Source organism: Polyergus mexicanus, unplaced genomic scaffold (genome assembly GCF_030449975.1).
Source record: "Polyergus mexicanus isolate NDT 795.1 unplaced genomic scaffold, iyPolMexi1.0 SCAF_10, whole genome shotgun sequence".
NCBI classification, from domain to species: Eukaryota; Metazoa; Arthropoda; class Insecta; order Hymenoptera; family Formicidae; genus Polyergus; species Polyergus mexicanus.
In genome coordinates, this window is record NW_027223330.1 from 7,141,202 (window position 1) to 7,153,472 (window position 12,271).

General features: G+C 46.0%; 2 protein-coding genes across 2 annotated transcripts in view; one reads left to right on the forward strand and one right to left on the reverse strand.

Moving 5' to 3' along the window:
- The window catches only part of Dhc62b (Dynein heavy chain at 62B), a 962,114-nt gene that overhangs the window by 867,189 nt on the left and 82,654 nt on the right, over positions 1-12,271 (reverse strand). The window lies entirely within an intron of this gene.
- LOC138936884 (uncharacterized) lies at positions 3,270-4,978 on the forward strand. The gene is made up of 3 exons (XM_070302666.1): positions 3,270-3,426; positions 3,495-3,971; positions 4,266-4,978. Exons 1-3 carry the CDS (start codon positions 3,270-3,272, stop codon positions 4,976-4,978), a joined length of 1,347 nt encoding a protein of 448 aa, XP_070158767.1.

Consider the following 12,271-nt stretch of genomic DNA (forward strand, 5'->3'; position numbering starts at 1 on the left):
CTGCTGCCATCTCCTCCTTTTGTTTAATAATATTGTTGCGTCCGCGGATCGAAATCGATATTACTCGAACACGCGCAATACAACCGGCACTCGCGTACCGCGTAAATAAAGAACATTTTATTAAAAAGAACAAGAGGAACTTTAATAACAGTTTAGAACACACAACAGAAAGCACAAAACAGATAATCTCGTAATCCGTCAATCCGTCCGCTCGGAATCACCACCGATGCGAGACCCAAGATGGCCGATCACTCTCAAAATGTTTAACAACAATCCTTAGCAACGTGTTTTGGGATGTTCTTCCGGAGACGGGTATAGCAGATTCAGGAATAACCGCCATAGACGATTCGCAAGGACGCAAATATAAATAAATATTATATACACGAATACGTTCACACATATAATTACCAGCTTATCGTCATCGAAAACATGGCCGGCCAAAATCTTTAAATATTCCATCAAAGCCTTCATAATAATTTTCCTACAATCTATTTATTACAAATATGTTAATTGATTATGTACAGATTCAAGCATTGCATGTAAAAAATTTGTTCAATTTCAGTAATATACTAAATATAAACTAACTAATATAATAACCTAACTTTGCTCAATACGATTAAAAGAAATCACTTTTCTTCCTTGCACTATTCCGTGTTAATAATTTTTTTTCACTTTATCACTTTTTTTCCTTGTGTTGCATTATTTCGCGATATTCTCATAACCGTTAATCACTTTATCACTTTTCTTCTTTTCACATTTGTAAAGCTGGCTAGGGAGTTATGAGAGTTTTACGAGTCAGAAGATTGAAGGCGTAAAGAAATTTGCTAGAACTGGTCTTGATATTTTATTAACAAATATAACAATATTTGTTTAACAAATATCATAATTTTTATGAATGGACTTCGCGTTTTAAATACTTAAATAAACGCTCACGTGAATCACGAGAAAGAACGCTCGGAGAAATAAGTAACCGTTCTTAACTATATCATGGCCGGAAAATAAACGCTGTGTATGCCAGTGTGTAAACGCTTTACACAGATACGACTGCCGCTGCCACGGAAGAAGCGGATGCATGATTCATGCCTCCTGTCGCCTTAAATCCCTTTCCCTTACTTCACTCTGCAGTGTACATCTGCGCCAGCGTTAATGCTGGTAATCTGTCCACTAGATCCACCACGTGATAACGGTGGAAAATCGTATTATTAATTGGGGGCAGAAGAGGGGGCTGCTTAGGCGTAGTGGTTTAGGATGGACTACTTGAGGAGGCTTTCATATATATTGGTGACGAATCAAAACTCATCGTTAAGCGGTTACGGGTGCCAATTTTCAATTGTTTAATACAGTTGGATTACTCTGGAGATATGCTGGGAATATCGTCTTTCCGTAGCAATCGGCACTGCATCCATTGAGCGAGATTCCAATATCGCTCTGGAGTCGTATGAATTGTGTTAAAGTAGCGTAAGGTGTGAGATCTGAATAGCTCAGTAATAAGAGCAGTTGCTTAGAAAGCAAAAGAGTCGGGTTCGATTCCCGATTCAGCCACTCGTACCTCGCATATTTTTTCAAATCTGCAAATGTTGTTTTCTAACAATTATTTGTCGGGCTGAGGAAGTGTGTAAACACTATACACAAATACGACAGTGCCGCTGCCACGGAAGAGACGGATGCTTGGTTCGTGCCTCCTGCCGCCTTAAATCCTCTCCTCACTTCACAGTCACGTCTCGACTCGTTCTTTTGTATAACAAACTCCGAATAACCATAATTGCATCGCAACGGCAAACAAACATAAGTTGTTAAGTCAACCTAGCAAATAAAAGCACTGTTGTCGAATTGACTACCGATTGGCAACGAGACAACCGCTGTGCGCTTTACATATAGCGGTAGGAAGTTGTACCAAGCAGACTATATAGTCTGTTACAGCTTCGGCCATACCTGATCTAATCATTTGTCCCGAATGATCTATTTTACTATAATATAGAATTAACATCAAAGATTATAAAAATTTAATCGATCAAACATAATTAAAGTTTGAACTGAATATACATAATTAAAGACCTAGACCAAATTTGAGTAAAATATCTTTGAAACTTAATTTTAACGCAAAACATAACCAAATAAAATAAGACAAAATGTCTTTGGTACAAGTACTTATGTTAAATGCAATACATAACGGTATTGAACAAATCATAACAAAGTATCTTTGTTACTTAAACTAGACATAATATACGCAATAAACGCAATTACATATATTGATATAAATGTAAACACAAAAATTATACATAATTACATTTCATCCAAGGGTTTAGTCCAACGTTTAATTCGGTCAGAAGATAATACTGAATTGTACAGTGTTCGCGTCTCTGGTGGCGAACTCGGCTGATCGTCAAGTAGAGCCGTTGAGGTATTCGGCCGAATTCTTGGTTTTTGCATGTTTTGCTCGGAACATGGAATTCCGAGGTGTTCGCCACGTAAATGCCGGTCCCCCTCGGTGCCCGCGCCCCGCGGCGAGGTGGACCGAGATGCTAGGCCCGCGGGTAGCGGGAACGAAGAGTTCCGCAGCTGGGAATATTCCGCGAGCTTTGGTGCTTGAGACTTCCAGGTGAGAACTCTAACAGTGCGGACCATAATTTGATACGCTTAGAACTAAGTAGTTTCAGCGCTAAAGGCTGTGTGTGACCGGTACGACTTCCGGATAGGGATCAGAGAGCCTTTCGCGCGGTTATAGTTGTGCGCCTCCGAGTAGGAAGTGAACTTGCGCTCTTTGTGATCTTGCGGGGCCTTCGGCCGCGCTGAAAACGACTCAGTGAGTGAACATTAAGAACAAATAGATTGTGTCAGTGCAATAACTAATACTCGAAAGATCAAACCAGTTCCGATCCATTTCCCGAGAGGGGGGAAACTCTAACCGAGGAGGTTCCCATCGGCAAAACCCCCCTAACATTTGGTCCTTCGAGCCGGATCTATACTGGATTAAGGATTTCGCATAAAAGAACCCACAGGGGGGTTCGGCACAACGCATACGGTAAGTGCGCTCATTTTGACCCTGGTGAACATCTCTCAATTAACCACTAGGAGCGTCCCGCGCCCCGCACGTTCCGCGCCTACGGACGGGCGTTCCGCGCTCCGCACGTTCCGCGCCTACGGACGGGCGTCCCGCGCTCCGCACGCTCCGCGCCTACGGACGGGCATTCCGCGCTCCGCACGCTCCGCGCCTACCATCGGAACCCTTGAGCTCACTCCGGCGGGACTAATTTGAAAAATCTTTCATCATGGAGGCAGTCTTGAAAAAACAACTCCATACGAAGACGTATATCGACAGATTCTGGGAAAACCTCGTGAAGATCGGACGCGACAACATAACTGCAGCATATCTTACCGCGCGTCTCGAATTACTCGAGTCCTATTGGAAACGTTTTTTGGAAAACCATGACTCTTGACTTACGACGCAATCGACGGCAACGACTATATGACCTTGGATCTTTACGGATCGACAGAGAACACCTATATTAGTGCGAAAACAAAGATGGTTGGCCACCTGACACTGGCCAGAACTCAAGAGCCGCCACAGGAAGCCCCGGTCTCCACGGGCATATTGAAACACATTCAATTACCCCGAATCAATTTGCCGACGTTTTCAGGGGAACTGTTAGCTTGGGAAGGATTTCGGGACCTTTTCAAGTCACTCGTACACGATGTTGAGGGTCTGGCTCCAATTCAAAAACTCCAGTATTTGAAGGCGAGTACCACCGGTGAGGCCGCGGCCGCTATAGCCAATATCGAAATGTCGTCAGCGGGATACGCCCTGGCATGGGAAGAACTCACATCTCGTTACGACGACAAACGAGTGCTACTGGCAGCTCATATGCGAGCACTGCTTACAAGTCAGGCAGCTATCAAGACTTCAGCGACCGAAATCAAGCAATTGATTACGGTGGTCAATCAAGCCTCTCGATCATTCAAATCGCTGGCCAGTTGATCAATGGGACGACTGGTTTGTGCATCTACTCGTGGAAAAGCTCGATGCTTCCACCAGACTCTTATGGGAGTCATCCTTGAACTCTACTCAAGAGTTTCCGCGTTTCGGAGAACTCACAGAGTTTCTGCAGAGTCGGGTGCGTGCGCTTGAAGCCGCCGGCGCGATTGCATACGAAAAAGGCGGGTATGCTTTAACTGCCTCGGATCGGATCACAACGCCTCTTCGTGTCCGTCGGCAAATCGGTGTCGCCAGTGTCAATCAAAACACCATACCCTACTCCACTTTAAAGATGATGCCACTGCAAGGGCCACCGCGACGGCAGACGGAGCGCCGGATCACAAAGATGGCATAATAACCCCGGAGTCGTCGATGACAGAGGCCCTCAACTCGACGATCTCGGTCTTGTCAAGCTCAACAAGAGGTTGCGTTCTGCTAGCCACCGCCCGCGTCGTGCTGATGGGGGAGTCGGGCCGCTCGGTTAACGTCCGAGCCCTACTGGATTTCGGTTCTGAGGCATCCTTTGTCTCCGAGAGAGCCGCTCAATTACTGAAGCTAGCGCGGAGGAGGGTGCGAGTCGCCGTGTCGGGCTTGCAGGGTGCTACAACGGGAACAGCTTCGCATACAGTATCGGTCATGATCGGTACTCACCGATCGCCATCCGTGAGAATCGCGGTGCCACGAGCATTAGTGTTACCCAAACTCACGTCTCTAATTCCAGGGCATCGATTCGCCGTAAGAAACTGGCCACATCTAAAAGGACTCGATCTTGCTGACCTGGAATTCGCCGTGCCGGCGGCAATCGACTGTGTGCTGGAAGCAGACATATACGGCCTACTGTGCGAAAGCGGACATCGGATAGGACCCCCGGGATCACCGTCAGCTCACCAGACGATATTTGGCTGGGTCCTCATGGGCCCGGTCTCCGACATACGACCAAAGTCCGACACCAGTGTATCGTTCCTCCATATCACAACCCTCCATGACCTCAATCAGGATCTATAACGGTTTTGGAGGTTGGATGAGGTACCCGAAGAACGGATCTTGACCCCCGAGGAAAGAGCCTGTGAAGATCTCTTCGTAAAAACTCACACCCGAGATGCTTCCGGCCGGTACATAGTGCGACTCTTCCGCAAGAAAGACCCGTCGAATCTTCTTGGGGCCTCGCGGCTCGGCGCGTTCCGGTTGCTTCAGAATAATGAACGTCGGCTTGGCCGTGATGAGACGCTGCGACATCAGTACCGTGAGTTCATGTCCTCGTACATATCCTTGGGCCATATGAAAGTGATTCCCCGAGGAGACAGTCAAACAGCCGAGTCGTTTTACATGCCCCATCACGCGGTCATTAAACACTCGGATAGTTCGGACAAAATTCGAGTCGTATTTAATGCTTCGTATCGAAGTTCAACGGGCATCTCCCTGAACGATTTGCTGGTGCCTGGACCGAAACTACAATCTGAACTATGGCTTGTTCTCACGAGGTGGCGCATCTCCCAGTTTGCTTTCAGCACAGACATCGTCAAGAAGTTTCGCCAGATTTGCATTCATCCCGACGATGCAGACTTGCAGCGAGTCCTATGGCGGGCGGAACTAGAAGCCGAAGGTCGAGACTACAGGCTTACCACGGTTACTTACGGGACCGCTCCGGCCCCGTATCTCGCGATCCGCACTCTCCTGCAGCTGGCTCGGGATGAAGGAAACAATTCCCGCTGGGCGCAACCGCTCTTCAGTCTCATACTTATGTCGACGATGTACTGGCTGGAGCAGACTCTTTAACAGGCGCCCTCGAGATGAGGCAGCAGATCATGGACCTCCTCGCCGCAGGAGGTTTTCACCTCAGCAAATGGGCAGGCAACCACGACGATTTGGCCCCAACAGGTAACCCAGCAGATTGTCTAGTTTCAGGCGGGGCGGCGGTCAGTACCTTGGGGGTGCTCTGGTCTACCCAGGCCGACACGCTGGCTTTGCGCGCGATTCCGACGCTCGCCTCCTTGGCTACCTGCACCAAGAGAATGATATTATCAGATGTGGCTAAGTTTTTCGATCCGCTTGGATGGGCGGCTCCGGTCATAATTGTCGCCAAGATTTACATCCAGGACCTCTGGACGGCGGGCCTAAACTGGGACTAGCCACTTCCCGACGGACTCCGCCAGAGATGGGTACGCCGTAGCGTCGGACCTACTGACTTTAGACGGCCTCCGTATTCCACGATGGACGGGGTCGATCAAGGAGGGCCCCATCTAATTACATGAGTTCTCGGATGCCTCGAGTCGAGTTTATGCTGCAAGCGTCTATCTACGGTCGAGCACACCACGAGGGGACCGGGTCGTGCGGTTGATCGTGGCTCGAACGAGGATGGCGCCAATCAAACCAGTCTCGATCCCGAGACTGGAGCTCTGCGGTGCTCTGCTGCTGGCCCGTTTGCTGACCGCCATCGCACGCCTCGGCCTCTAGAACGACGCCATGCACGCGTGGTCCGATGCTAAGGTAGCGCTGGCATGGATAAGAGCCCACCCGTCAAGATGGCAGCCATTCGTGGCCAATCGGGTCGCCAAGATTCAGGAACTGGTGACTCCCGATCGTTGGTGCTTCGTCCCTACGGCCGAGAATCCGGCGGATGCGGCCACGCGTGGCCTCAAGCCGCTGGAGCTAGCAGAGACTCCACTGTGGTGGAAGGGGCCCTGTTGGCTGAGGAGCCCCGCAGCGGAGTGGCCCCGCGAGGAAGATGCCTGCCATACCGAATTGATGGAGGAACGTTCGATTGCGCTGACCTCCGTCACCCGCGAAGTGAAAATAAATGAAGTCCTGCTCCGGTTCTCATCGTTCACGCGTCTCATTCGAGTTACTTCATTTTGTCTTAGGTTTTTACGCAGACTCAGACAGGAGGACGTGGACCCAGCAGGCTGCCTCTCCGTTGCGGAGTTGGAGCGATGCCGCCTCCGCTGGCGAATTGCGCAACAACAGGACTTCTCCGAGAAGTTCCGACACCTCTCTCGCGGGAAGCGTCTTCCTCGCCGTTCCCCGCTCCTGGCATTACGACCGTTCGTGAACCAGGACGGGCTGCTTTGAGTGGGAGGCCGTCTACAGGGTGCTCTGCTGCCCTACGAGGAGGCGCACCCGGTGATTCTCGACAAATCAAATCATCTGTCGCTTCTCCCGGTCCGAGACGCTCATAAGCGGTCCTTGCATGCGGGCCCTCAATTGACCCGCAGTATATTGGTACGGCGTTACTGGATCATTCGATCAAACTCGTTAATCCGGGACGTTATTCATCACTGCGTGCGATGTGCGCGCTTCCGAAACCGCACTGGCAATCAACAAATGGCACACTTGCCGGAAGTTCGAGTCCGAGCAAGCCCGTTCCTTTCATCTGGGGTCGATTACGCTGGCCTACTTCACCTTCGCACTACCAAGGGTCGAGAACACAAATCCTACAAAGGATATATCTGCCTATTCGTGTGCATGGCGTCAAAGGCAGTACACTTGGAGGCTGTGTCCGATCTTTCTTCCACATCATTCTTAGCCGCCTTTCGACGGTTTGTGGCTAGACGAGGCCATTGCGCGCGACTTATGAGCGACAACGCTACGAACTTCCGAGGCGCTGACCGGGAGCTCCGTGGAATGTTCAGTTCTGCCGCGAAGTTCTACCAGCAGTACAGAGAACAACTTGCCTCTGACGGCACCGAGTGGTTATTCATCCCTCCGTCTGCTCCACACTTTGGCGGAATTTGGGAAGCAGGCGTCCGAGCGGTTAAACATCACCTCCGGCGCATTCTCGGTGACCACACGCTAACCTTTGAGGAGTTGACGACGCTCTTGTGTCAGATTGAGGCATGTCTCAACTCCCGGCCGCTCTATCCAATGAGCGAATCCCCCGAGGATTCCACGGCGTTGACTCCAGGTCACCTGCTAATAGGCGAGACCCCGGTGGGCTTACCGGAGGCTCCGGCATTGGATGACCATCATGGTCACCCCGTAAACCGATGGATACTTGTATCTAATATGCGCGATCATTTCTGGCGCAGGTGGTCGACTGAATACTTGCATCATCTGCAACAGCTCTCCAAGTAGCGAGAACCATCGGACGACCTGCAAGTTGGAGCTCTCGTTCTCGTAAAGGATGAGCTCCTACCGCCAACGAAATGGCCTTTGGCCAGAGTAACAAAACTGCACCCGGGACCTGATGGCCGGACCCGTGTGGTCCAAGTGCAGACAGCATCCACCAGCTTAATACGCCCCATCGTCAAGCTGTGCCCCCTGCCCGTGCCGTCACCGGACCGTACCGACGCCTGAGGATTTGCCATCTACATTAAGGCCGATCCGCGGCCAACCCATCCCAATGCCCCGATGAGGCGACCAGCAGAATTAGCGACACATTATGCCAAGTGGCTAATTAATTGTTTCGTCGCGAGGACGAGGCGGGCGGTAGATTCGCGTCTCTGGTGGCGAACTCGGCTGATCGTCAAGTAGAGCCGTTGAGGTAATCGGCCGAATTCTTGGTTTTTGCATTTTTTGCTCGGGACATGGAATTCCGAGGTGTTCGCCATGTAGATGCGGTCCCCCTCGGTGTCCGCGCCCCGCGGCGAGATGGACCGAGTTGCTAGGCCCGCGGGTAGCGGGAACGAAGGGTTCCGCAGCCGGGAATATTCCGCGAGCTTTGGTGCTTGAGACGTCCAGGTGAGAACTCGAACAGTGCGGACCATAATTCGATATGCTTAGGACTAAGTAGTTTCAACGCTAAAGGCTGTGTGTGACCGGTACGACTTCTGGATAGGGATCAGAGCGCCTTTCGCGCCGTCATAGTTGTGCGCCTCCGAGTAGGAAGTGAACTTGCGCTCCTTGTGACCTTGCGGGGGCTTCGGCCGCGCTGAAAGCGATTCAGTGAGTGAACATTAAGAACAAATAGATTGTGTCAGTGCAATAACCAATACTCGAGAGATCAATCCAGTTCCGATCCATTTCCCGAGAGGGGGGAAACTTTAAGGAGGAGGTTCCCATCGGCGAAACCCCCCAGACATACGGTCTAGATGTAAGATTAAAGCCAGGTATATGTTGAACAACATATCTATTATTATTTAGAACTTTAGTTATAACATACGAGTCCTTATAAACAGGTTTTAATTTTTTGTCCTCGCCTGGTTTAAGAATAGAACTTCTAATTAATACATAATCGCCTGGGTTATATATAAAAGGCTTTTTATGCCATTCATCATATTATTTATTATACACTTTAATTTTGTTCGTAGATTATATAACGAGTTCTCTTGCTATATCCCGGTTTTTTATAATATTAAGATCAGATTTTCCCGTGTATGGATTTGCTAGTTACCTCCATTGAGCGCGTCCTCATTGGAATTGGAGGAAACTCGTCGGGTTGTCAATCCGATGGGATGACAATTCGAAGAACAGTGGGAAAATAAAATATTCACCCTGAGACAAAAACTGGGAGGACTCGATCGACGGTATCAGCGAGTCGCTTCTGGGAGTGGGGAACTAAGGGACGCGGTCGCTGGACCGGAGGATCTGGAGGCTTCGCATTCGGGAGATCAAAGCTCGATACGGGCTGTAGCACCCCATTAATAATAATAATAATAATAATAATAATTAAGATCAGATTTTGCAATGTTGTTAAGAAAATTAACTAGTTCAACTTCCGGGTGATTTTGCATTTCTACGCCAAATAATAATTTAGGAAGAGTAGCTTTCACTGAAGAATGATATGTGTTATTAATCACATATTGTACAGTGTCTAAATGAGAATTTTAAAATTGATCGTCTTCAATAATTTTTTTTAAAGAAGATTTTGAAAATCGATTTACTCTTTTTGCTGAGCCATTGGCCCAAAGTGCTGCCACAGCCTCCTGACGATGATTGACATTATAATAATTTAAAAAATTTATAAATTAATAAATGTATCACTTATTTATAAATGGACTTCGCGTTTTAAATACTCAAACAAATGCTTACGCGAATCCTGAGAAAGAACACTCGGAAAAATAAGTAATCGATCTTAACTGTATCACGGCCGGAACACGAGTCACGTCTTGATTCTTCTTTTGTATAACGAACCCCAAATAACCATGGTTGCAAGAGCAAACAAACATAGGTTGTTAAGTCAATCTAGTGAATAAAAACGATGTTGTCGAGTTGACTACCGATTGGCAACAAGCGCTGCGCGCGCAGTACATATGGCGGCAAAAAGTTATGCCAAACAAACTATATACTCTATGACCTCTTACACATTATACTCTGCGTTCTCTTATAAAATATAATTATATCACATATATGTATACGCATCCATATATGATCTCTTAAAACGTACACGCATTTACATATTCATGCGAATAATCGTACATGAGCGATGTGAACACCGCTTGAGGTACAAAATCGATTTGCATATATGCATGCGAACATACATACGTGAACATCTGAATCTGAATATGAATCTGAAAGAAAATGAGATCAAAAGCATCATATTTCTGGTATATGTAGGACGTACCAAGAGGTTAACGAGGTTTTTACGGGTCAGGAGAGAAGGCGTGATAGAGTTTGCCAGAACTGGTTGTTTTATTAATGAACAATATTCCTTTTACAACTGTGATACTTTAATGATTGGATCTCGCGTATTAGATACTTGACGGACGTTCACGCGAATCACAAGGAAGAACGCATGGAGGAATAAATAAACGGTCTTAACTGTATGAAAGCCGGAACACGAGTCGCATCGCAACTCGTTCTTTCGTATCTCGAACCCTTAACAATCCATGGTTGCATCGAAACACAAACAAACATGAATTGCTAACTGATTAGCAAATAAAGGCGCTGTTGTCGAGTTGGCAATCAATGAGACAACCGCTGCACGCGCAATACAGATGGCAGCAGAAATTATGCCAAATGGACTATAAGGTCTATGGCCTCTTAAGTACTCTGCGTTGATACCACTGCTATTATATAATTTAATTTCTGTGCAGTTTAAACAAATATATAAATATAATAATGTAATATTATATAAAAATATAATATTCCAAATTTTTTCTTTTAAATTATTTCTTAAAAACAAATCTTAAATAAAAAACAACATAAAGACTTTTGTATAAAAAATTGTAATATAAAATTGATCTTCAAATGGAATTTAAAATGATTATATAATATACACATAAACATTCATATTATATATGATGCACATAGTATTCAATATTCATATAGCATTTTTGTTATAAATAAATGGACAGATATGGGCAAAAAAAGAGGCAAAGAGAGAGAGAGAGAGAGAGAGAGAGAGAGAGAGAGAGAGAATAGAAATGAGTAAGCGAGGAAAAAGCTGTAAAACGATATATCGATTGATAATTCACATCAGTCACTATTCATTAGTAAGCATAACGTATTGCTACGGAGAAAGATATAACTATTTCCTTTTTTTTCTTACTTTTGGCACTTGTACAGACATTTGCTTAGTTACACTCATATCTTCTTTCTCTCTTTGCCCATTCTTCTCTGTCCATCTCTTTCTTATCCGAGCATACTATATGTGTGTTATATATTATCTACATACGTTTGTGTATATGTAATAGTAACTTTAAATTTATTAAAATATCATTAATCTTTTGCTTATTTGTATATTTCACTGAAAATTGATTATATTTATTTTGCAATAGTAGTTGTGTCACAGTAGTTAGTTAGCCAGAGGTGATCAATTCGTGAGCTGGTTATTGAAAGAAATATTTCCCACCAAATGCGTTTTGCATGTGCGCTTTGATTGAAGAATATATCCCAAAAGCGATCAATTAGTAAACTGGTTGTCGAAAGAAATATTTTCCAACAAAAACGTTTTGCATATATGCTTTGGTTGAAGAATGTATCCCAGAAGCGATCAATTCGAGAACTGGTTGTGGAAAGAAATATTTCTCACCAAAAACGTTTTGCATGTACGCTTTGGTTGAAGAATGTATCCTAGAAGCGATCAAATCGTGAACTGATCGCCGAAAGAAATATTTTCCACTAAAAACGTTTTGAATGTGTGCTGTGATTATTAAAAAAATAACATTTTGTTTCAGAGGCGATTTTTATTCGTGTACTGGTTGGTTTAAAAAATATATTATTCCAGAAGCGGTTTGAATGTGCGCTCTGGTTATTAAAAAAATATTTTATCCCAGATGCGATTTTTATTCGTGTGCTGGTTGGTTTAAAAAATACTTCGTATCATATGCGGTTTGTGCAAGAATATTCTGGTTATTCAAAAACAGTTATTCCAGAAGAAATTAAAAGAAACTTCAGTACTCTGCGTTGATACCACTGCTT

What these genes read in the sequence shown, in the direction of transcription:
- LOC138936884 (XM_070302666.1), top strand. Translation starts at nt 3,270, where the DNA reads ATGGAGGCAGTCTTGAAAAAACAACTCCATACGAAGACGTATATCGAC. An exon ending in GAAACGTTTTTTGGAAAACC is followed by an intron (nt 3,427 to 3,494) that starts ATGACTCTTGAC and finishes ACGGATCGACAG; the next exon opens with AGAACACCTATATTAGTGCG. An exon ending in ATCATTCAAATCGCTGGCCA is followed by an intron (nt 3,972 to 4,265) that starts GTTGATCAATGG and finishes TCCACTTTAAAG; the next exon opens with ATGATGCCACTGCAAGGGCC.